At 39.5% G+C, this 26,837-nt stretch overlaps 3 protein-coding genes across 12 annotated transcripts in view; 1 reads left to right on the plus strand and 2 right to left on the minus strand.

The window, feature by feature from the left end:
- mboat1 (membrane bound O-acyltransferase domain containing 1) overlaps positions 1 to 9,923 on the plus strand; it is a 38,660-nt gene extending 28,737 nt beyond the window's left edge. The window contains exons 15-16 of the transcript XR_004656878.1: positions 4,461 to 4,468; positions 9,895 to 9,923. The gene's annotated coding sequence lies outside the window, so the exon portion shown is untranslated. The remainder of the gene's footprint in view (positions 1 to 4,460; positions 4,469 to 9,894) is intronic.
- The window catches only part of LOC117945744 (transmembrane protein 65-like), a 31,259-nt gene extending 9,627 nt beyond the window's left edge, over positions 1 to 21,632 (minus strand). The window contains exons 1-5 of the mRNA XM_034873442.1: positions 21,355 to 21,632; positions 20,718 to 21,046; positions 6,272 to 6,316; positions 2,406 to 2,473; positions 1,205 to 1,259 (exon numbers count right to left, since the gene is read on the minus strand). Of these exons, the coding sequence (XP_034729333.1) occupies positions 1,205 to 1,259; positions 2,406 to 2,473; positions 6,272 to 6,316; positions 20,718 to 21,012 (463 nt within the window). The 5' untranslated portion in view covers positions 21,013 to 21,046; positions 21,355 to 21,632. The remainder of the gene's footprint in view (positions 1 to 1,204; positions 1,260 to 2,405; positions 2,474 to 6,271; positions 6,317 to 20,717; positions 21,047 to 21,354) is intronic.
- Positions 21,633 to 22,808: 1,176 nt separating this feature from the next.
- Positions 22,809 to 26,837, minus strand: part of LOC117945720 (protein MTSS 1-like) — a 52,852-nt gene continuing 48,823 nt past the window's right edge. For all 10 annotated transcript variants that reach the window (XM_034873405.1, XM_034873403.1, XM_034873404.1 and 7 more), the window contains one exon: positions 22,809 to 26,703. In XM_034873405.1, coding sequence (XP_034729296.1) covers positions 26,141 to 26,703 — 563 coding nt within the window. In that variant the 3' untranslated portion in view covers positions 22,809 to 26,140. The remainder of the gene's footprint in view (positions 26,704 to 26,837) is intronic.

The following is a 26,837-nucleotide window of genomic DNA, read 5'->3' on the forward strand; positions in this document are numbered from 1 at the left end:
AATCTTCTTCTTTTTTGAGTTTGCAACCTGATAACTCTTTCTCTGTGGTATAACCCTAAAAGATCTATTGCTAGGGGCTGGGTACTGAAATCAATAATAATCAATAACTGTTAGGCAGAGAGCTAATTGCCTTCTTAGTATTAAGTATCAAAAAAGCCTTGTACTTTAATATCTAATTTCAATACCTAAGGAGTAAATCTCATCAGCGTCAGTGAGCCAATAAGCATGCAGCATATTTCTACCAAGATCTAATAATGCTGCTGATTAGCTGTCTAATGTTTTGTGTTGTAGAGACATGCAGAAAAAACTCTAAGTTACACACAGAGACGGGGCTCACATATTAGGAGAAGTAAATAAAAAGATTTGTGGTGTCATGTTGTAATTTATTTTTATTGTTCAGGAACCAGTACCAAATGCTTAAACTCCAAAGCCTTTACCACTATTACATTTGTAAATAGGGTCAGTCCTCCTGCTTAACTAAAATCATTGTGCTCTTCCCTTAAAGTCATATACACTGAACAGGAACAAGTGATAACATTAAAATGCAAATGGACCTCTTCAAGCTAAGTGGATATGACTGCATTCATTCACTCTGCTCGTGAACAGTGTAATTTAAATTTGTAACCCTCATTATTTAGGCCAGGCAGTGTCACTATGTTATCACACTCTTTTTTTGGATTAGTGTCACAACAGGCTTCAAATTGAGACTTTATCATTAAAGCTTCATTATGACACTGGACATTCTATCAACACCGAAATTGAAAATGCCTCCTTCTATTTTTGTTTGAAAGAGTTGGGAGTCCACTATGACATGGCATACCATCACTCTAATTAAGAAGTAGACCATGAGTGTGACTTGAAGTCTGGGCAAGAAAATTGTATATCTGAACCTAAACTAAGTCTGAGGTAATAGGTTTTTTTCTCAAACGTAGCTGTTACCCGAACAATTAGATAATGAATTTAATGTGACTGATTGTGTATGACAAACATAATTTTAACAGATGGAAAGCCATCAGGGAGATCAAGTGAATGTTCTTAAAAACATACACACAATTTATATATACCAGTCATACCTCATTACAATACGAAATCAGACAAGATACAAATCAGGGAAGATTTCAAAAGCTACGGTACCAATAACAACAAAATAATGAAAATACACTGCGTCCTTGTAACTTACATTAGGAATATGAGATTATCTTACCAGCCATTGTTGAAATGCCAAGGACCACGCCAATGGATAATTCAATGTGTGTGCCCTGTAACAAACACACACACACACACACACACACACACACACACACGTTAATTTGTAAGACGGGAAAGCTTTCAATTCCCTCGTAATACAATACAAACGATTCAAATCAGTGAAGGCTAATGTACGGGCTATGATTTAAATGTCATTCTCAATGATGTTCAGAGAGAAATATAGAATGACTTATTTAACTGAGGTGCCTTGTTATAAAGACCTCTGTTTTTAATCTTTAGTAATGAACTCTGTGTAATGTCTCATCACATAGACTATACAATAGGTGTCTCTCCTCTCCTCTGGTCTTATCGAAAATGCTATAGCAAGATGTTTAACTTTAAATCACATAACATTGCCAAAATGCCCAATGGCTTTCAGTCAAAGCCTAACTTTAAATGCTTTTTCAGATATCAGAAGCTTCCAGTTTATGGCTACCTGGTTTTAGTGGTCTGATCCCATACAAAATGGAAATACATTAGTTTCTCTCACAGTCTGGACTGAAAGAAGTTTACACTCACTTGTCTTCCTTTTTGTTAAAGTATATTTTTAAAAAACCCTGCTGTAAAAGCACACTTTGAATTAACTTGAAAAAACAACAACGTTATTCTTCATTTTTAGAGCAGTATCAAACTGCTTTAGAAGTAGAGCAGTCTGATACTGTTTGTCTTCCTTTTTGTTAAAGTATATTTGTTTTGGGGTATAGTTATGACATTTCATTATGTCCAATTCATTTTTTCTCGTTATATATTCCTATAATATATTCCTTCACTGTGTCTTTCCATCTTCAGAGCTTCCAGCATAGGAATGAATAATCTCTCTTTTAAAATATCTTTGCTGTGAAAGCACACTTTGAATTGAGTTGAAAAATTCCTTTTTAAGAGCAGTATCAGACTGTTAAATAGGGTTTGGATTTCATTATTATAACAAAGACAAATCGGATGTAAAAAAAAAAAAAGGACTGAGAAACAGAGGAGACATATTGCCAAACAATAACATATATATATACAAAAATATACATCTCTCTCTCTCTCAACACACACACACACACACACACACACACACACGTTTGTTGGGAATCAAACCCCTCACACTGAGTAAATCTTTACACCCACTGAGCTGCAGGGAGCACGGCACTGCATGGAGCTGACAGACTTACAGCAACGATCATGATGCAGTTGTCCAGGAATCCAAATCCAACGAATGGGATTGCATTATGCAGTAGAACTGTAAAATGACAAAAACAAACAATAAATCAGCAACAAACACAAATCATGCAGATTGTGTTTATGTCAACATTAACAAGTAACAACCCATGAGACATAATTGAACCTTGCAGAGCTGAACTTTACCAGAATGAACACAAAGAATATACAAGAACATTATTTCACGAGACACAAAGCATTTCTGTGCTAAAAAGAAAAACGATAAGCTGATGTTGGGAGATGCTTGGAGTAAACTGGACAATGACTCCAGTTATTTATTCATGCAGGTTAACGTAGAGCTGGGCAACATTTCGTTAGTCTATCAATATCGGGATATGAGACTAGATATAGCCTTAGATTTTGAATATAGTAGTATCGCTTTAAGGCTGCATTACAGTGAAGTTAAGTCATTTTCTGGACTTACCGGACTGTTGTAACTCTTCTATTACTTGCCTTTACCCACTTAGTCCTGATAACGTTACGTTGCTGTGACGCATTGAAATGGGGATGGATATTACAATAACAGCCGCAGATGATCTAAGTGGCCAGATTTTGAGTTTATTCCATATTCTTGATACAACATGGGACAGAAAATGTATTATTACGTTTTAGTCTGCGTTTGTGTGATGCTGGTTTTGCCCAGGCCGAAGCGGTAGTTGTGGAGATGGAGATTCAGGTGGATATTGTTTCTGGCAGGAGACAATCACGGAAGCAACATGCTGACAGCTGCACACCAGACGCTACCAACAGTTGTGTTGTTTCCCACAGCACCACTTTTGTAAAGACACCTTTTAAAACCTGAGTTACACAACACAGAGATCGGTCTCACTGAATCCAGACGCAGACGTAGGAGAGGACGCGGAGCAGTGACTGCAGAACGGCGGCCACCCGACGGCTGACGGAGAGACTGACGCCAGCAGGCCCGCCTCCAGAATGGAAGTTAAAACAGCGGCTGGGTGAGTCAGTTTAACACAGCATGATCCCGCTTAGGTAGGAACGTATACACTCACCCAGGCCAGTTTATGTCTCATTCTCACGGTAAAAGCATCACGCAGGGTAAAGTGGAAGGGGGAATAATGTTACCGGCGAGGCTAGCCTTTGGTAGCTTAGTGTTTGTAACAGTATTATCTTCAAAAATACCATAAGTTGGTTGGTACCTCGTTTCTGTAGCATAATCAATGACATTATCTCATAGACCAGCAGCAAAACAAAGTATTTTCCTAAAGTCTTGAATGGGTTTTAGCTTTGGAAATCAAGAAAAACTCAAAGGTTAAATATTATTGTTCCATGGAAATAGTGTCATAAATATGAATGTCATAAATATCAAGTAGCTCCATTTTTCTGACCAAAATGGCACTTCAGAATGTTAATATTTGTACATAGGGTAAAGTATTTGTTCCTGTACATGCATACATAGACTTTGTGTGGTACAGTTTGCATATAATGAGATATTGTATACAGTCTGACATATTATTGGTGCTGTGAAAGTGAATTTTAAATGTCACCAATCTCCCCAGCAAGGTTTAGTATATTCTAGCTGAAGTTCAGTGTCGTTCAGGTAAGTGATCTGCAGAACAGCGTTTGCCTAAAGCATAAACACAGTCATTTGTTTCCTCAAGCTCTCGTTCTACTGCAGCTCTCCTTCAGTACAAATGGGGAATTTGAAATCTCGCTGTTTAAGTACATAAAACACAGACTCTTTTATATGTCAAACACAGACTTTATTTTCATGCTACACCAGGGGCAACTTGAATTGGATTTCAAAGAGCACTCCATCTCTTGGTGCCGAGACGTGTAGAATCAATTGTTTGGACTCCTCTGGCTATAGAAGTTCCAATTACTGCACTTTTTGTTGTTCTCTGAATAACATGACTAACTGTAAAGATGTTGGGGAAAGTTTTTAAGTAATTTATTACATTTAGTTAACTGATCTTTACCTTAGTGCCCCAATCAGGCCAAACCTTTCTTATGTCGTATAAACTGTAGCTGTTCTGTCCTACTCTGCATAGAGGCCTTGGTAGAGGTCTGCTCTCTTAGCTCCATTCTAATTCTAAAATTTGTACCACATCAAACTTACCTAAGCCTATTTAAAAATTCAATGACCAATAGAGAGAAATCTAAAAGCTGTTTTAGAGGCACTACTCAAACCTCAGAAGACTCAAACTTCTTTTATATATCAACATAGGTTTTAAAATTGTTCATTTTCAAACAAAATCAACTTTAAAATAACCAAAAAAAAACAAATGAGAACCAGGTTTGAGGCATTTTGATTGGCAAACTTCAGCTCTAAATGGAATTTCCACTCAGTTTAGTCAGCAAAAAGGAAGACACTTTACAAACGAGCTTAACAAAAGAATTTCACCATTGAATCAGTTATCAAGCTTATTTTCTGAATTCATAGGTTGGAGTGATACGACTTAAATGTTGAATGGGTGTGTTTTAACAATAAAAAAGGCTCTTTATCCACAGAAGTCAGCAAAGTGAAACTCTCATTTGGAGAAAAGCAAGGCAACAATACACACAACACAAAGACTTTGCTGTCATGAGGAAAACATTTACAGTATGTGCTGTGTTGGACGCTGTTGCTCTAGTAACCGAGTGGATGTTTCTTTTCAAAGTTGATCTCAGCTGTGTTATCTTTAGTGTTGAGCCAAAGCAAGAAAAACTGCATTTCAGCAAAACAGAAACACTGAGACGAGAGGACAATTCTCACACGATGTCCCTGTTTTTGCCTATAGTCAAAGATCTTTGTCTTTCTCACAGCATACACAAACAAAGACTTGATATGAAGGACAAATCAGCAGGCTTTCCAACCCCTCGGCAGAAAGAGAGGAGAGAAATCTGAGGTCATGTCAGTAACTGAGCAGCGCAGAGTGAAGTATGCCTGCATGAGCTTTAAGTTGAGTGTGTGCAGGTGGATTACATATGTGTGAGTGCATGACCTTCCATAAGTGATGAGAGACGATCTGCAATGCACATTTTAATTGGAATTTATTACTGACTCACACCAGCTTATTTTGGCAGCATGGTTGTTTCTTTTTCTGCATTTTACATTCTTCATGTTAATTTGTGTTTCTTCTTTTATTCACTCATCATTAAATCATTTATCAGTGTTCATGGACTGCAGGAAGACTATCAATGGAAGCAAATGGGGATTTTATCTAATAAACCATAAACATGAATCAGTAAACATGTGTTTGTTTTCTTGCTTTTCTTTAACAGAATTTGTATGTGTTGTGCTCTTTTAACTGTGATTTAAAGAGTGATGGACTCCCAATCACATGGCTCAGCAAGCCGGAGTAGCAAAACACTGTGGGCTTTGTATGATAAAGGGACATGACTATACATTTTGAATTCATGCCTCTTGTCTCATCTTCCTCTGTATCCAAAAACTTTGTTTTGCACCTTATATTAAGATTAAACTGATATTATTGGGTACCCATTTGTCAGGGACATCTGAAGCAATAGCTAGTGGCATTTCTCTTCATGGAAAACATATAAGCCTATAAGCCAGGTTCATATACAGTATGTTTTTCCTTTCCTTTGGAGAGACCGTGGAGTCAATGTATCAACAATAAACCACAACAACCTGCTCATTAACGTTAATAAAGACTGATCTTCACTAATCCTTACTGGTTGATTGACAGTTAAATGAAAAATGGCAATCCAGGAATTTGTGTAATAAGATAATAAGCATTTTTTAATTCCATGTATTTCTTTAACCATCCCTCTACAACACCAAAAGGGGGTAAAATACACCTAGAAACACAAAGAGTCTTTCCAAAGATCCACCAAGATTACAAAACACCTGACTCCTTACCATATCTTAACTCTGCTGCAGTAGGCGGTGCCACTTCCAGCTGCCCTGAAAAAGAAGAGAAGAAAAAAATGTATTATAAAGCATCATTATCTCCAATGGCCTGTTTTTCTATAGAGGGGAAAAGTCAGGATAAATGTCACACAGTTCTTAAATGGCAAAGCCTTAAAGTCAGGACCTTAAAAAGTAGGAAGAGGGGAGAGAGGAGAATATTTTGGCAATGTGTCAGAGGAGATAAAAGGTAGTTGGACAGAGCGCAAAGAGCTCCTTCTTCGTTGCCACATCGCCTGAACGAGATGTGGATAGGAAAAAAATGACATCAGACGTTATTTGTGTGTGGGGTGACAGACACCGCGAAAGGGAGGAAGAGATCAAAGATGTGAGAGGATTTTGTTTTCTGCCATCATCTCAACAGATTTAAAGTAATACCATCATCCAACACACCATGGATGAAAATAAAATGATTACTTTGTCTACACTGTGAAGTTTATAATGGAAAAATTAAGTTAATGAGCTGTAACATCCGTCTATGATGTGAAGTGTCATGCTGGATATGCCACATTAAGAAAACAGCACTGTGACAAAAGGACCTACTATAAAACAAGAAATAATTACTGTGCTATTAAGGTTAAAGACAGGAAAGAAATTGGATTTGTTTTAGGTCAGTAGAAATGTTAGTCCACATAATGACGTCTGTTCCATCAGTTACAGGTGTTAGTGCACCACTGCAGGGCAAACCAGGTGGCGGCAGATTTTGCCTTACACAATCTGTCTCCACTTCTACTCCAGCCAGACACACAATCATGCATTCTGACACAGACACTTGCTATCCCCAATGCACTATTCCAACTGAGTTTGCTACAAGTGATAATGCCAACTTCTGCGAGGAGAGCTATGTCTGCCAAGCATTGACTCAGGGAAATGCCCCGCTATTTAAAAAGCTTGTGTTTTTTCCCCATATCTTGAATACATTGTCACATTGCTTGCACATCACTTTGTGGACACATTAACATTGAAAACTGGCAGAAAATGATCCACTTCATAAGATTAAAACTCAGGCTGTACCATCAAAAAAATGCAGAGAACAAAAACAAACCCATGTGCCAATGTGCCTTCATCCTGTCCCAACCCATTTCCATCTCCTTATTTCCTTTCAAGACTCGGTGTCATATTGCACGCTTCATGCTGCAGTCTTCAGTTCAACCCCCGTCTCATGTTGCTGATACAACAACGGACAACCGTTTACCTCAACGACAGCCCTTTCATCAACAAGAGAGGACAAATACGGCCGGCACATTCACAGAAACGCACTATAATGTAAATTCCTCACCAGTGCTCATACAGATTTATCATTTCCTCCAGCCTCTGCAGCACCTTGTGCATAATGAAATGCTGTCGCTTTCCAATTTTGACCATTACCATTATTGAAAAGGTTTTATCTCATTTCACAGGTTTTGGAAAATCCTCTCAGCTACAAAAGCATTCATAAGCTATCAAACTACAAGACAGGAAGAAACTGGCAGAATTGAAGATCTTGCCCACAAAGGGCTTTGCAAATTAGGTACCAGAGCTCATTAATTTCCCCGCATTGCTCATTCATGGGTTGTTCTAGGATTTAATTAAAGGCCTGTAATGATCCTCCTGCGCTTACTGTATCTATGAGTCAACACTGTCAGTGTACTGCTGCATCAACCACATCACTTTTCTCACCGAAACAGCTGGTGCTGAATTGTTCTCAGCTGTTATATGACACTAATATCTGTAATGCTTTAGACATATGAGATAACTTGTAAATTGTATGGATGTCACTAACCAGTGGTACCATACTTTGATACCACTAAACAAACACCTGGATACTCTCAGCCCTCTCTGGCATAAGGTTTGGCAACATGATATTGGTTGGTTGTACCTACCATACATCCAGTATGGGCTGATGATGGAAAGTTATATATGGCAACTAGTCACCGTGAAAATATGTCTTAACTTCAGGGTTGTATTTTCGCATTGATCCAAACTCAGGTTATTTTAAGTCTAAAGCAGATAATTACTTTTGTAATTTAGTGCCGTTACAAATTTGTATACTTTGTTACCATCCATATTTGTTCTATACGAATCGGGTGAGTCAAGGTTATAGAAACGGCAGAAACATTGTGTAGAAACATGTTCATTGAACAGTAGCGGTTGAAATGAATTTAAATGCCTGCTGAGCATTTGTTTTTCAGAGGATTTTTGTGCACCGAACTATTTCTCAGACAGAAGATACAATGGCCGAGCGCTGTTATAATAATACAGGTCTGTGATCAGTCTCATGTGTTCTGGCTGTCCCATTTGGATGTGATAAAAAATAATGCAATAGATCATTGTGGAAATACATGATTGTGGCCTTTCCATCACTTAAACATAATAGGGCAAAAGTCACCATCTCATCACTGGTCACATGAAATAAATCCCATTAACAAGAAACTGCGATAGCTGACATAGCTGTCTAATGCCCTCAGAACTCTTCTGGTATAAAGTACTGATTGCATGGTATCTTAAATCCCCCAAAGCCGCGGTCTCAAAAGAATTCAATTCCAACAGACAGGAGTGATGAAAACCTTTAATGGGCTGTGATAAGTTGTTAACCACAACCATGATTAATACCAAAGCAGCCATGTTTCATTCATCTTAAACCTTTTATCTTGCCTGGTCCTACTGCAGAATCATCCGTACAGCACACATCTGGCATCTGATGAACTGTGCTTACAGATAAACAGAAAACAGGATATTTGGGCTCAGATCTTAACTGTTCTTTGCCAAATCAGACAATTCTCTGAAGCATTAACTATGCTCAGCCTACAAATTGCCAGCCTGTTGACTGGAAGTCAAATGTTCTTTAAAAAAGGGGCTTAACTTGAAATACTGAAAAAAGTGACCAGAAACAAACAGAGAATCTCGGATTACAACACAGAGGGAATGTGACATTGTTGTCTGCTCAGGACGCTACTACTCCACTATCTTTACATAGCAAAATTTGGTTGATACTATATTGATGTTCTGAATATGGAGTCCAGCTCCTTTAAACAAGCAGAAGACGCACAAGATGCACAAGACTAAGAGACTACAGACATTCTAGCGGCTCTGTAAATCTGTAGAGGGGCTCACTAAAGCAATTGATCCTTGGGGGACATAAGTGCCTGCAACACATCTCATTGCAGTCCATCCGACAAATGGGTGGTAGATTGTCTGACCGACCGAGCCATGGTGCTGCTAGCATTGCTAAAATCTTGTTTTGCTTATGCAATTTTTTTTAATTAGTAACAGTCTAATCATGTCATCTCATATTTCACTTTTGCATCTAACCAATACTGTGCTATTTCTGAAAGTCTATATTCCCTATTCAATGAAAATGATAAATAGAGGCATTAAGATGTTCTGCAGTTAGGTATTGGATGTTACAGCGGTAGAAACCAGATTTACACGAGCATTTTTTATGAAAATATTGTGCAGCAGTTCAATGCAGTTTGGGTGTGTGTCTTAGGCTTTATCTAGCAAGAAACATCATCCCCACAGAGTTGTGTGTAAAGGGGTGTGGTGTGTATGTGTATGAGCATGCGTTATCAGTGTGACTCTATCAGTATCTGCAGTGTGTGTGTGTGTGTGTGTGTGTGTGTGTGTGTGTGTGGAGACAATCATGCATGTGTGTGTATGAGTTCAGCAGAACAGGAACAATAGAAGGCTAAAGCCATTCATCAACCTCACTGCACCTCAATATTCTTCTATGATTTACGAGACAGGAAAGAGCTAATTTCACAACACGCAGGATGTGGGTCAAGGCAGCAGGGACATTGCTAGCCTTCTAAAGTTTAAGTTGAAATTAATTGTGCCTAGAAAAGGCAATTAGATTTAGAAATAAATGTATTTGAGAGTACAACCTAATAGAAAGCAGACAATACATGAAATGTTTATGCATCTAATATGGTAGTCCAATGTAGTTGACAAAATTATTGAATCCACATTGAGCTTGGCATTTGCATATAAAAAAAACAACAACTCATTTGTAGGAAAGGCCGTACATTACATACTGGCGGACTTCTAAATGTCATAACACAACTTAAAATCTGCTGAGGGGAAAATAACAGGCTTGCTCCCAGTAAAAGCAGAATTGACTAGTCAGTATATACCTGTGAGAAGAAAATACAAAGCCCATGATACCACACAAACGGAAGCCTAACAATGTGGTGGTTCAGCAAAGTACTTTTTTCTTCCCCTGTGAGTTCAGTGAACTCTATTTGGCAGGTAGACAAACATAAATAGCCACCCGTCTATTCCCTCAAGGACAGTTGAAACAGCTGTGGAGGGCCTGACACTAAACACAGAAACTAAAGACAACCACAAATCCTTGAAAGTAACCCTCAGACAAATGGCAAACCACAAGCGACAGGAGGAAAACAAGAAAGCGTCCCAGTTTCCTCTCAGTCTTACTGCCGGCACCCAGCCAGTAGGAACAAAGGACAAGGTAATGAAATGTTTTTAAATGACGCAACGGGCTGCCTAACTAACTCAGAGAGCTTCCCATTAAAAGGACATTTACAATGACTTTCCCTGGTTTTTAGTAACACTAACACAGCGCAAAACATTTACATGAATTGTTTAAACCGACAAGTGGCCATAATAACACCATATATTTATATTTAAATAGTGATACAGACCAAAAAGGTACCACCTATATTACAGTGAATGGTCACTTCATTTTAGTTTTGAGCAAATTCTGCAGCAGCCCTATTATTCAAAGCTGGCAACAAAAGGGAAGCTGGTTTTCATCCATGCAAGTTAATTGCACTTAATTACATGCACCTGCCCTCCTAGATGTCAATTAGTCATTCTATGAGATTGATAGAATGAACACCCCTACTCACCGGTGGCACGCCCACAACCTCATGCACAGGTGTTCTCACTTATTTTGGCTAATTAGAACCTATGTGTAGGTGTGCACAGACCATCTTCCTGATTCTCTTTTCCTGCTTCTATTTAGTGCGAGACAGCTGTACATTTTGATGGTTGGCTCTATCTGGCCGGCATGTTGTGTGTTACTGTACATAATAATAACTTTACTAGTACACAATTTACACTCTGTTGTTATTAAACACAGGCCTGAATTATACACACAGTATACGCTCAGTACCTATACATGCACTAAATGGAGAGATGTCAGAGTGAGTGGGCTGCCCATGGAAGGGCACCCCAAGCAGTTCGGGGTTTGGTGCCTTGCTCAAGAGCACCTTGGCAGTGCCCAAGAGGTGAACTGGCATCTCTCCAGCTACCAGTCCACCACCATACTTTGGTCCATACAGGGATTGAACCGCAACCCACCAGTACCCAACCCAACTCCCTACTGACTGAGCTACTGCCGCCCCCTGCCACATATCAGCAGGAGCAGGGGGAAATGCTTAAACAGGGCAACAGTGGCACGGACTATCCTGAATCCATCTTAGCTGTTACGCAGCAGCAGGTAGAGACGCGGGAGCTGTGAGAAAGCTGCTTATATGTTAATTTTATTAGATTTAGCTGCATCTTTAAACAGCTTGTGCACAATTTCTGCAGTTGTTTCGCAGTAATATTTTCACTGCTGGAAAGGTATGTTTTGTACCCTACTTGCTGCTTAAGCCAGGGTCAGCACATTCCGTTTTCCAAATTTAAATTTAGGAAACCACACTGGTACAACACAAACCAGGATTTCATTAGTTGGAGCACACCAACTCTTCTATGGAGTTGACCTTAGAAAACTCAAAGCATGACTCTCCTAAATGTAAATGTGAAAAAGGTCTAATTGGCCAAGAAAAGAGTTTTGGAAGCTGACTGTACACTATCTCTCCAACATCAAACAGCACACATTAAAAGTTAGTGCCTTAGTACAGCCTTTCCTTTCAGAAGTTAGTGGACAGCAAGCCAGAGCTGTAAGGAGTATACATTTGGACTCTGTAATAGTCTTCCTACGCAACTTCAATATGTGTATTTGGGGCCAGTCAACAAAGCAGCTAGTGAAGTCAATTTGTCAATCTAGTAAGAAACTTAGTATTTCCCAAAGGTTAACCTAAAAGCAGTAAACACAGGCCTTGAGAAAAACAATAATATCTGGTATAAAGTGCCGACTTAAGTCTTGGGAGACTGCAGTGAATATAGCAGCCATGGTGACTGTGTAGCAAGGTCAGTTACAGAAGCCTCTGGGGGAAGGTATGATGTGTTGTGGTACATCTTATCAAAGTGTGAAGGGACAGAATGAGAGTGGAAGAAATATGAGGGAAAAGACAGTGAGTGAGGAAAAAGAAAAACAGAGCAAAAGAAGTGAAAGGGGAAACCAGTTTGAAGGTGTATTGTCTTCAGAGGTCACATTGTCCCATGAAAAAAAAAGACAAATGATTCCTCTCTGTCTTTTACGCTCTCAAGATCATGACCTCATGATAGAATGGACAGGCTCACAAAAACAAACACCACCATGAATATCAAACACATCCTGCTGTGCATAATAATATTACTTGGGCTTCTGTGGTGCCCGTATAATTTGATTCATGCCTTGATCCATCTGTCTAGGTTTAGAAGGAAGAGCCATACAGTATGTAGTGAGTTTTCTCCATCTTTCATATCTTCTGAGTCATTAGATTTTAGTTGGTGCCAGATTGACAACAGGAAGAAAATCTCCCATACTGGGCTCCATATAGTGATTCCCTGTCTTTCAAAGACTCAAAGGAAAATAAACTTTATCAAAAAGTGTATTTTACGAGCGCGTTTTAAATTAAGTTTTATTTGAGTGATAAAGTGTGATATTGTGCATATAAACAGTTTGAAAGGTTGCATCTTATTATTTAGCTTTTCTCAAACCAAAAAATAATTGAGCAAAGGTGTAAGTGATGGATTATAAAATGTAGAACGTGTTCTTTGATTTGATGAGGACAAAGAGAGGCTAGGGTATCAATGTAGAATTGAGAAAAGGTTTCATGAAACAGCATGATGAAAGTTATATGACAAAGACAATAACACACAGAAACAAAACAACACTGCAGCTGACAGTGGTCTGCTTGATGTGTTCCCTCGTCAGAGACATATCAAACAGCCCTGAACATTTCTAAAACAAACACATATATTCCCTGCACCTCGGGGTGACCCTTTTTCCCTGGTGTATTTAAACCCATTCTCATTGGTCCGTCGTTGGCATGGTAAAATGTTGAGCCGCATCTCAGTGGCTGTCTTGGCTGCCTGAGAAAAGCATAGGTCACACCTCTAACATGCACGTTGGGGGTTCCTCCCGGACAGAGATCAGGAGCTATCATGTGAGGGTCAAATCTATTCATTCTTACAGTGATAAACATTTCTATTGTTCCTTAGACTCAACACAGCAGGGGTAGCAGTTACCTTTCCTGTGGGACGTTTTCTTTCCATATGGTAAATGCCAGACGTGACCTGATCATCTTTTAGAAGGTTGGGTTGATGTTAAGCAGTGGAATGCTAATTAAGGCTAGATCAGTACTGAATCAATCTGGCTGCAGAGTACGCCTATACATAAAACAGAAATACATTGTTTACAGAACATTGTTTTAACTTTTTAAAATACAACACTACCTAGTTAACTTCTAACTTAATGTTACTTCAAAAGCTAGGATGCACTTCATTACCAGCAGCTGTCATTTCAGCAGTTGTTGTCTAGAACTCGAAAACCTGCCACTGTGTGACAAGGAGGACAAACTGTTTCAAAAATCTAAATGAAGTTTGAGAAATAAATCTGCCACCGTTGTTGTCAAAAGTAAAGCCTGGCGTAGCATCAGTGTTAAAGGGGTACTGGGCTTAACAGTCAATTCTGGTATATTGTTTATGTATGACTAATCAAATAAAGTATCCTTTAAAAAGGAAAAAAAAAACTCACTCATCCTCAACATCACTCTCTGTTTATTTGTTTATTTTTTCTAGCAACAGCAATAGCAGCCAGGTATCACTTCATTTTTGGGGGTTCAGCAGCATCGGCTGCAGTTAGGAAAAGTTTTCAATGAAAGACCGCTCAGTCTAAAATCTCCTTGGCACACTGAGAGTGATTAGTTATTAAAGGCTGCAGTTCTGTTCTTGGCAGCAAACTGCGGTCAATAAATACCCACAGCGTGTTATAGCGCGTCGGTGTGATGAATGATGCATTTCTGTGCACAAATTACCAGACACTGGACAGCAATAGAGGCGGCATGTTATTTACTCAAGTAATTCAGCGAGAATTAATGTTTCCTTTTAGCAAGTCAAGTAGCAGCATGATGGCAGCATCATAACAAATCATGCAAATGTTCCTCCGTGCTGATGATGCTTCCACTTTTTTATACCAGACAGAAGGGAGTCAGTTGTGTTTTGCATGGGTCACAGCAGGTCAAAAGCCATCATGGACCACCACAGTGCGTGTGAATTAGCATGAGAAGAAGAACGTATGAGCTGAGGCAGAGGGGAGAAAGTGCTCTCCTTGGTCTGTCGGTTCAGGCAAGAAGGCTATAGAAGTCGATGAGAGAGGATATGGCTTCCCATTTCAATGTAAAGATATATAATATATAATATTATCAGGCACTATGATGCGTTGAGCAAAAAAAACATTAAGCCTACCTTTGAAATGGACAAACCCGAGAAAAGAGGATGAAAGCTTTGATCTGTGATTCATTCTACCTTTTGAATCTTGTCATGGTTCAAGAAGAGATAAAGATGATTAAAAAAAAAAGAATTTCAAACTCTAAGACAAATGCAAGACGGGTTGTCAAGACAATGAAAGGAAGAGGTTTGTTTATGCCCCGAAGATTGTGAACTGCAGCCTCAAGGGTCACTGAGGGGAAAAACAAAGCAAAGTCATAAAATCATCTAGATATTAGAGCCCAATATTAGGCATTTACCGATATATCGGTATCGAAATTTATAATGACCGATTTTTTTAAATAAGATTCTTTCATCAGAATCATTTATAATGACAAATAAATGATTCTGATAAATTAATGTTTAAAAATAGCATTGGCATTGCATAGTTTGCCCACCAGAGGGCGCTCTATGACATCACTGTTCAAAGGACTTTAAGTTTCATATCTTAATTTTGTATTTTTATACATTTTATTTATCAGACCTTTAATATATTTTAATGTTCCTCTGTTCCGTTATTATAATATATTATCACAAATAATATTATATTATAGTGAGAACTCAAAACTAACTACAAATAACTAATGTTAGGGAAATGTTTTGTACAAGTTTCTGTATTTATTTTTATATCGGCCGATATATTGGCATATCGGGTTTTTAAATAACCAAATATTCGTATCGGTCTTAAAAATCCTTTCTTGGTTGGACTCAACTAGATATCCCCCATTTCCTCTTGCTCCTCTTTCTCCTCTTTTGCCTCTCCAACTAACTTTCCCTCTACATTACTTCTCCACCCTTGGAGACAAGAAGGGAAAGTGCTTCTATCTGGTCTCTTCTCACGTTCTCTTTCTTACCAGCAGGCCGGTGGGAAAACCACATTAGTGTTGTGGATGTCACTGAGTCACTCAGTAACTGGTGATCATAGAGGGCCAGATGGATGAGAATCTCATGATCTCTGGTTGCTTATTCATTCATTCACGTATCTGCTGCATCTCCTTTCCTTCTACTCCAAATCTATGTTTAATTTCTCTGTATTTTTGTCCATCGTATAAAAATGTAATGGATGACTGATTTTTGTAAAGCAAACAAGATAACTCAATATTCGAATATGTTCCCTGTCTGAGTGTGAGAAATAGGCTTACCTGTCCCCCCCCCCCCCCCCCCCCCCCCCCCCCCCCCCCCCCCAAAAAAAACAAATGTGTATTGATCAGCATTTATATATAATACATATATACAATAATTCAAATTAACCTCAAAGTATTTTTTTCTCTTTATGATGTACAGTGTTAAATGTCATATTGATTATTACGTGACTGCATTTGTCCTTCAGAAATCATAATCTGTAATCATCCAATGAACCTGAAAATAATATCCTCATTACCGTAGTTACAGTGAGCCCAAAAACCCTTCATTCTAAGTGTCTGCATCCCCCCCCCCTTACAGTACTTTATCTCATTCAAACTTCTCTCCTTTTTTTCTAAGAACGGGACATTTCTATTGCTTCAAGAGGAAAGGTGAATGTACTTGTGTATGATCTCCACTACTACTTGCTTTTTCCTAACACTTTCTCTTTTCTCTACTCAAACAAACATCTAGTCCTTCGGAGTGTCTCGGCTGTAACACTGTGCCCCTAAAATGCTCACAAGACATTTGTCTGGAGAATAAAGTCTAAGAAACAAAACCAGGTAACAACTTACCAGCCCTCAGTCTGCCTTATACGTTCTACTGTTTCACCCCAAACATTGGTCACTATAGTTGTGATTATTAGTGACTTGAAATAAAATATATGCTTAATAAAGAGAAGTAGTTTTAGCCACCACAAAAAATGACATGGAGGCATGACTAGAAGATAGCTGTCTGCCATTATAACAGAAGACCCAGTAAAGTTGATTGCTTACTGTGTACCGCCACTTCCAAAGAATGGGTTTTCAATTCTGAACAAACCTTGTTGTATTCAGAATACCGCATTTACAGCACACCCTATGATATGAACAATGGGCCAAAAGTGAAAGGGGTTGTTTGTTATTACAAACAGAACATGTTCTCCCGACTCTGCAGTTCTCCTCAAATCCAAACACTGAGATGAAAGATTCTAAATCCCCCCGATTTAGAATCTTTCATCTCAGTGTTTGGATTTTACAGTCAACAACTCTACTGTTTTGGGTGATCAACTATTTCCCAGCAGCTTGCCGTTTTCAGCAAAAACTCAACAGACTTTATGCTTCTTGGCCAGCACCAGATGGCAGACAAGCACAGTTAGCAACTGGGTGGTGAACATATCAAAGCATTTAGCAGCTAAACAGACAGATGTTTTCCTCAGGGGTTGGTGGTGACCAAAAACAGATCTAAAAGGAGAGTGGAAATTGGATTTACATCTGGAAAGAAATCCAAAAGACCAGAAATACAACTCAAAATGAATGCTACTATTCCACTTCGTCTGCAGGGTGTGCAAATAACTTAAAAAAATAAATAACTGACTAAATGTTCAGGCAACCATCTTATAACGTAACATGTAACTTAAATTTAAGAGCAGAATCCAGAGTAAAGGTTAATTCATTCAGTAAATATGGCCACAACCAGCATGGACATAATGCAGTGGACTCCATTATCCGGAGGACTTCCCAGTAAAATGTGTCAGCGAGTTTCACCCACAGGCAAAACTCCAGCATCATCACCATTCCCTGAAACCTGCATATACTGTAGTATATGTCAGGAAAATAAGGGCTTTTCCTCAGGTGTCCTAAAGCCTCTAGGTAGAATGATGATGGGTGCTGATAAGTCTAAAAAAATCAATCTCTCAGCCGGAAAGTCAGTGAGAGAGTGTGCCGACCAGTCCAGCAGTTACTGATTCAGCTACTCTGCAGCCTTGCATATACAGCAGGTAAGAAGATCCTGAGGGTTTTATCGCGCGGAGGTGAGGATGTCCGCTTGCTCCAGCCAGGTACCGAAGGCCTCATCGGTGAGAGCAGAGGAAAGTAGCTGTCGTCCGCATACAGTTACCTCAGTAAGCTAGCCACATTATTCTCTCATCGTTGCAAAGTTGTGGTGGTTTTTGAATCGTCAAAAATATGACGTTGTGAATTAAGCCAGCGATGTCAATCTTTTTATAACCCTCTAGTGCATTTCAAGGGTATCGAGGTTCTAAATCTGGATCAACATGGTACAACATCTCTCCATTTTCATGCCACACTTATCTGATATTAAGTAACATCACCATGTAAGCATTTTTGCCCAAACGCTTACAATATTCTAAAATGTTTAATATTACGGTTTTATAGTCACTAAGTGCAACTTGAACATGTTACAGTGATCCAAAATGAGTGTGACACCTTGTTTTTTGCAGCCCCAGTGTGTGATATAAAACCCTCCACCATGAGGATCATGGGGGATTTAGCTCAGTTTGTTCAGTGTTGAAATTGCACAGGGAAGTCTGGCAGCATGTGGTCAGGATGCAATCAGCCACATTGGAAAGGAAAATAATGGTGTACTATTAGGAGCGCCGAGCATGGGGAATCTTATTGGAACACCTCGTAATGGGGCGAAACGGCCAGCCTCCCACAATTCTTTCTGCCAGTTCTCCAGAGACTGGATACAGAGTGGGAATGAGGCAAGGAGAGGTCTTTCCAACTGAGTTCTGTATATTTTTCCTTTCAAACAAGTAATTATAATCTGTGCAATGAGAGGAACTATTTAGTTGGACTTGAACAGGGTCTAATCGTATTTGGCAATACCTATAACTAAAAGATGTGAACTGACACTGTTAAGATTAACAATTATTGCCATTGTCTTCACAGTCATCACTCCCATCTCTGTAATCACCATTTTTCTGCCATCTAAGCTGCTGGCAGACAGCAGAGGCATCCCTGGCCTGTTTTAGCATACATGGACAGCAGTGGCTGACTGCTATGACCCAATCCATCATGTAAAGAATCAATACCCTCCATCCCCCATACTGTAGATGAAAGCAGAATGCTACCCTTCCCAGTTATGTTGATTCAGGAGCGTATAGAGAAAATGATGACACTCACAGAAAAAAAGAATGCAACATTTGTTTGTGTTTTTCCTTCTTAAAAACCATCTCTGACGAGGTAAAAACGGAAGAAGCAGAACAACTGAAATCTTAAATTATAAACTAATCAAACATATGAAACTTTTCAAGTCACAATGTCAGTAGACATGCTTTTACCTATCACAGTCTGGGCTGGGATTTGCACATGTAATTGCTAATTGTTATTCTGGGACTCACATACTGTACACTGCAAAGAAACTGTACACACATGACACTATTCATAGCAACCAATGCATCCAGGTTCAACATTCAGCTATCTGATGCAACATGGTTTAAAGGAGCCTGGCATACAGTTCACTGAGTGCAGCAGGGAGTAGGCTACACAAAATAAGAGCATTTAATCACAAATAAGAGAAATTGAGAGACTTTAGGGATTTCACTGCCTTAAAACCTTCAGAGGTCAGAGATATGTGAAGCTATACCCTGAGGGTGTCCCACAAATCACTTGCTTATCATGAGACACAACAGTAAAAAAAGGCTCCACTGAAAACCATCAGTGCAAGGCTCCAGGAATAAAGTGAAAATAAAGCTCATTGCAATCGTTCACGCCTTCCCTCAGTCCGTCCCTCTATTCTCTTCTGTCTCTGTATTGGTCAACGCAGTTCCTTCTTTTACTCTGTCTGAAAGCCACAACTGTAGGCGTAGGTACTGAGGGATACTGTAGTATACTCCCTACTGAAATACTGTACCCTACAGGATTCTTGTGGAAATAAGAGTTACAGTAGTTAATGGTGATACACTGTACTGATCCCTGCTAGGTCTGCACGATTTGGAGAAAAATGTGAATCAAGATTTTTTATTAGCTTAGAATTGATACCACAATTCTCTGTTGTGATTTTTTTTTTTTTACGTAGTGTAACATTTATTGCACACATGAACCATGACAAAACAAAGCAAATTGGCAGCACCAAACAAAGATTTTTTTTTTGGCAACTATATAGCCCATTTCCTATCACCACAAGAGGTTTAAGTGAAGAGAAGAGGGAGCACTGCAGCGCTTGGGAGCACTTTAAAACCTATTTTATACAGTCTATGTTTAACACTCACAGAAGATAGTAGTAGCGTGTGTGATGCAGTTGGCTCGTTAAATCAGTTATTTAAATATTTTATCGTGAACAGTGTGAATCGAGATCGCGATTTTATAGCGATTAATCATGCAGTCCTAATCCCTGGCCATAGATTCTCTTTTCTCTCAGGGAGGTCAGGGATAAGCTGCCCTCCGTGGAACTACGGCATGATATTTTAGAGAAACTAGGCTTTCATCAGTCTTCCAACTGCAAATTTTTTTAGACTTCCATTAGGCATCTGGAGATTAAAATCAAAGCTGTGATGTTACCGACATTACACTAGCCTACTTTTAACCACAATGCAGGCTACTCCGTCCTTTTACAGCCTGTTTCCTGATGCTGTAGCTTATGTCAGCTACAATTACACTGATACGTGGTTATCTAACCCAACAGTGCTTGCCATTATATGTGGTATTCAGTGGTGATTAAAAGATCTAACTATGAAGTACATTCTGCATTTTATGAATAAATACCATTATCATCAATCATAGGCCTAAATGATTTTAATGAAGTATTTTCTGATAAAGTCTAAGATTTCCTATGTTATACATTAAAGACTATTCATTTATTGCATGGCTCAAAATTTCCAAAGGATGGCCAAACTGTGTTGCCCTTGATTTTTCAGCTGTGTGGCACTTCCTATGAAAATAGTTGTAGCTGTAGGCTACAGTAGCACATCACCTACCTTGAGCTATGGCTATGGACTCGAACTTGTGCAGTTCTCGCAGCAGACAGGTACGCTCAGACGGATGGAGAGTGTAAATAAACTCCTTGGCTCCCCGGGGAGAGTCGAGGGGCTCCACGAGCTCATTCAGCGGATGTGTGCCCAGGTTACACCGCTGCACCAGCATGGAGAGAGGAGGATCTGAGGCGAACCGGGCTGTGGCGGGCGTTTGGTGGTTGCGTCCTGCTGTGGCCAACCCAGCCCCGGCTCTCAAAGAGAGGGCGGGCCGCAGCACTCTCCGCAGGCAGGGCAGCATCGCAGGAATGGAGGTAGAGCAATACGCGGGGAACCTGATGGAGAACAGCAGAGGACATACAACAGGCCTTGGTTAGCACTTTGAGTCCGTACACCTCTAAAACATAACATGCCACTTTATAGAAGGGTAATGCTGCAAATAATCGCCGCAACGGTCGCATGATACCATCCTCAGTGTAGAGGCATCTGGGGTTATTTAAGGGCACAAAACGGACCTGACAATAACAATTCCACATTATTTAAGAATTTAAGCCAATTTTACGCGCCTCTTGTAAAACAAAAAGTAGGAAAATATACGACAGCGGTCCAAAAATCCAACGGCAACTTGTCTTATCGGACCCACCTCACTCGAGCTGTCCCGTCCAACAACCGAAGAAACCTTGAAAATACAGAAGCTGCTCCGGCGCGCACGTGACTTATTTACAGGCAGGGAGATGTTATAGATAGCCGCGTGCAACCTCAAACACCGAACTGGCTTTAGTATACGTAAATTACATATTTGCGGGCGTAACCTCGGCTGGTATAACCTCTGCTTGACAGGATGATGTGAGGCGGATGGGATGGAGGGCACGTCAGCGGCCAGCAGCCCGAAAATACTTTCCAATAGCAGCGTTGCTTTCCTCCGTACGTAACAGTGACGACACCGCCAGACGTAGCTTACGTTCATTCAGTACATAGATAGAGGCAGAGTGCATAGGGACGATGTTATAGGCTACGACAGGAGGCTACGTCTACCATACCGAAAAATACTATGTCCTGTATAAATGATGACCTTATAGAAATGGTTTTGAAAAATAATATCTTCATACAGTAGTAGTATAGGCCTCTTGTATGAAAAAAGTATTTGTCAAAGACAGGCGGTTATTTCTTGCAGGTTTAGTAAAAGGAGTGTGTATCTGTTGGGTGTGTGCTCATCCCTCCCTCTGCTATTATGCGTGGGTACACTTGAGCTATTCAGCCAGATTATAGTCCACACCCTAAGAACGTATGACACCATGTGGAAGTTATTTGTGTCGAGGAGGAATCCACCTACTTTAGGGAAAAGTAGGAAGCACCCTTCCAATCTACAACTTTGTAATGCATGATTTATTTCAAGCCCCTCTGTGTGGAAGTGGCATTTTCACTGTTTTGGCTGTACATGTATTGATTAGAAGAGTGTTTACAGGGATGAAAGGAGCGATGCATTACCCCAGTAGAAGCTGCAAATCAGGTTTAGGGTGTTAAAAGACGCTCCGGGCTCGCCCCCTGGTGGATAAACCCAAGCACATCATCATCATCATCATCATCATCAGTTTACATCCTAACCGAAGGTAGTGAAGATTCTGTTGAATCTGTTAAATCTGTTATCCTTGAGTTACTCTGAACCTGTACATGACATTTCCCACCCACTATCCCACAGTATGGCCACTTTTCAAACTGGATTTGTGTAAATTCTTTAAAATGGACACAGCTCATGCAGTTAAAACACAAGAGATCAATGTGCAAAAAACATTTACCTGATTGTTTTTTACTAGTTGCTGTTTTAAGGTCAAGACTTAACTGTAAAGCTTAGCTTAAGTCCTAGAGGTGCTCCAAAAGTTTTAACGTAAATTGCAACAGAGCTAATGCAAAAGCCGATGACGTCTGTGTAAAACGGTATAAAGCTCCTAAAGGGACACTGAAGTGAGATTGTTTTGTCATCCATTTACCTAAAAGTTCAGTAAATGAATGTAAAAGTTAAACAAATAAAGTATTAGGGAGGTGGTCTTTAAACCTGTTGATACAACAACAACACATTCAAGAAGTCAGTGAGCCAAATCAAAATTTATATTTTTATTATATTGCTAAAGCTGTCATTACACAAAAATAACAAGCCTTTACTTCCTGAAACAAACTGCATCGTAGCATGTTGAACTGTACAGGGACAGACAGAGAGGTCAACTCTCCTCGGTGCTAAAAACTAAACTAGAAACCAGGTTCAACTGTGCTTTCAACCCCTCACAAACTAGAAACTTATTATTCATAGGATATACTGGCATTTGGCAACTCTGATATAATATATATTTATGCTAGCATTTTAAAAATGGAAATTACAGGTTGATAATATAGGTTTTAGACAGGTTGAAGGCCAAAAAACCAACAAAACAAAAATTAACATCACCAGCAATTTTAATAACTGAATGCTGGGTTTTAAGAAACATCCAAGCAGTAATATTATGTTTGCTCTGTTCAAATCAAACAGTCCAGGGATATTTTGTATGAAAGGGCTTTGTGGTCCATAACCCACACTATGGGTTTAATTCAGGCACAGAGATAATATATTTGCTTTTTTGCATTCATTCTTTGCATTATACCTTTCTATTACATAACATTTATAAGAATCTTGTCTAAAAAAACTGAAATAACTAAATTCTCCCACTAAACTGTCTTTGGAAAAGTCAGGTCCGATTAGGCTAGGAAAGGCCAGACATTGTGGGCAGCGTGCCATTTGTTCGACCCTAACTTGAAAATATATTGTTCAATAACATTTGACCTGTATTCAGTTGTAAATAACTGGGGCACAAATGCTTAAATTTGAATCACCCCCAGGGAATAGTTTAAAGTTTGCATGTCGCCATGGTGATGAGTCAGGCAAACCCGTTCTGACTGTCTGCACTCGGCTCTTATAACACATTTCTTCCCAAAATCTGAACCCATAATACTGATGAAAGCCTCTTCAATGTAAAACCAAAACTTCTGGTGACTTCTATTGGTCCCTGGAAGTCAGAGGAACACACTTTGTTGTAGCCTTTGTTCACTTCTAAACCAGCCAGCATTTATGCCATTATTAAAATGCAGTGCAATCATACATGTGTGAAATATGGGACTTGAATGAATCGTAGCAGGACGGTCATGAACGTTTCACTGATGAAACAACACATCATCAGATGGTACATGCATGGATAGAGGAAACAACTATATTACTCTATTTTATATACGTATCAAAATAGGTTGAGAAAAGAAAAAAAAAGACTGAGAATAGAATAATATAAATTAAAATGTGTGAGTTCTTGGACTAACCTGTATAGCTAAATAACACTTACAGTTCCATACAACTTGTAATAGCCATGGCCTCACAGTGCTTGAACAGAAATGTAAATTAAATTACAGACTATGACTCAGGGATACTATCAGTTTCAGCCTATAGTCTTAAAACGCTGCATTCTTATAGCTCCAAAACATCTTATTGTCCAGATATGAACGGAGCATTTTAAATTGCACCTATGGTGACATATTTCTTAAATTATACAACGGATTTATGTAATTTTTAGGGCAACAAAGTATGTACGTACTGAACTTGCCGCCTTAATTACTACTGCAAAAGAAAAAAAAACACAGAATTGGAGATGACAGATGTAAAAGCCTAATTAATCATAAAGGACATGAGCATGCACGCTACATGCTTTTCAAAGAAGACAACAGAGTTCAATATAACAGCAACCAGACATAACAACTAGACCAAGATGGTGGCCTTACCAGTCACAATTAATAATACTTAAAAGATCAATGTCTTCAATAACTTCTAAAGTATGTTTAATAATATATATAAGCTTGATTTAACGTTGAGTTTTGACATGGCACATCTGTACTTTGACATGTATTAGTAACGTTATGCGTAATGGATGCACAGCAGGTCGCAGTAAGGCTAAAAAATGCTACGAAAAAGAAGGGGCTAATATATAATTGAAATGAACACAAATCACTGAGGAGTTCTACAAAGGTCAGCATGTAGATATTGCAGATTAAATGACGAATTCATACTGGGAAAAAATTATGAAAAATTAAACCAATTCACATACAAGTAATGGTATTTGAGGATTATTATAAATTATATTAAAGATGTAAAACTTTGTGATTGTGGCACATAAAGAAGGAAAATGGAAATACAGAGAGCGAGAAGCACCAACACACTCCTCAGCAACAGACACGTGCAAAATTATTTACAGGTCATGTAAATACTAACAACTGAAACTTGTAGTGTCTGTTAATGTCACAGCATCAGCCATGTGACACTTTAGTCACATTGTTGTCTCCTACGACTTGGACTTGGATGAAACTCCGGATGCAAAACAAAGCCAGTTCATTTGCTTTTTGAGGAGCTCTCTGTATTGGTCTAGCCCAGCCCGTGTTGACTCTGTGGACACCTCACATATTTATGTATTTGAACTGTGAGGGGATGGCAGCATTGAAAACATAGCACCTTCCTGCAGCCATCAGGGCGTCCCTCCAAGTCACCAGTTAATGCAATTCAGAAGATGCCATATGGTGCAATGGAAAATCAACTACTGAAGCCATTGCTTTCCAGTGCGACTGCATATTGCACTTGATGCTGTGAAGTACTTGCATTGGCTATTGTGGTCCTTCTGCCAAGTCACTAGGCAGTTAGAATGCTCACCTGTCCCACGCTGGTACAATGCACTACCTATTTAATAAGAGTTTACACACACTATACTTTTATACACATTTTATAATTGTTGTCTTTTTACACTGAGAAGAGGCAGGCACATCGTCCTTGTCCAACACTCTGCTTCAAGAATACCACCAGATAAACAAACTGTGGTGTAATGCTACTCTTTTCTTCTTTTGTTATTTATCAAGAAAAATATCCTCATGTTTACACATCTGTTGGCTCGGATTTACAAAAACATTTTAGTACTTAGGCCAAAAACCTTTATGCGAGGACCTAATTTCTTAGGTTGTATCCTTGTACCTGTAAAGGCTTGTTAGTTACTCAACTTACACAAACATCTACTAAATGTGGTCCTGTGATCCACTTTAGGTCCGAACCAATATTTCAACAAACCTGGCTTTACACTGTTTCTGAGGCATCATAAGCCAAATCAGAAAATTTGAAACTGAACAATAGCTTTAGTCTAAAGTCTTTATATTTTCTACATTGAATCATTATAGATGGCTTCTGCAGTGAGGGATTCTCACAGGTGAAAATATACAGAATGAGAAACGCTACATGGTGTCCATCATTTCTCATACTAGCTTAAGGCGCCTTTTGATTCTGTACATCTCATTTCTTTCAGCGACATTTTTTTCTAAAGCCTTTGACCTTGTTGACAAACACAATGAAGGGAGAGCCTCACTTCTGTTACAGAAGCTCACATGTCGTCACATGTGTCATGTCGACAAGCGATGCGCGGCGCGGAGCGGTCGTTGGTGAGGGTTCTTTTCAGCTTGACCCCCTTGCGGATGGCCACCAGCATGTTGCCTTCTAACTCTTCTCCTGCCTCCTCTGCGCCTCCTCCCTGCCCTATATCACAGTGAAGGTGCTGCTGGTTAAGCAGGGGTACAGTGGGCGGATTAGTTGTAGCCTGACCACTCCAGGACATCACAGGCAGCCTGCCAACATCCTTCCCTCCTGTTGGAGAATCTGGGCTTTCTTCTCCTCTTCCTCTAACCATCTCCTCTGCACCCCTGCTCCCATTAACTGCTCCAGACATATCGGGCACCGTAGGGATTTTTACCGGGATGACAGGCGTACGAATAGGGATGGGGCCTGTGCCAACAACTGAGCCGGACCGGCGGGCAGAAGGTTTTGAAGGAGTGCGACGGATTGTGGCAACCCCAGGGGTAACAATAATTGGACCGTGGCCTGTAGAATAGGAGCCAGGGGCATTATGGGGGCTGGATCCAGAATAATATCCCTGACCTGAACATGAGCCTGCAATGGTAGAACACAAATGCCAATTTAAGCCAAAAATAAAGATCATCTCAGTATATTATACGGCAGCCTTTGTGATTTATTAACAAGAATGACGGTATAATGAAGGACATAAAAAAGCACATAGTATAGTA

The sequence above is a fragment of the Etheostoma cragini genome, chromosome 6, assembly GCF_013103735.1.
Source record: "Etheostoma cragini isolate CJK2018 chromosome 6, CSU_Ecrag_1.0, whole genome shotgun sequence".
NCBI classification, from domain to species: Eukaryota; Metazoa; Chordata; class Actinopteri; order Perciformes; family Percidae; genus Etheostoma; species Etheostoma cragini.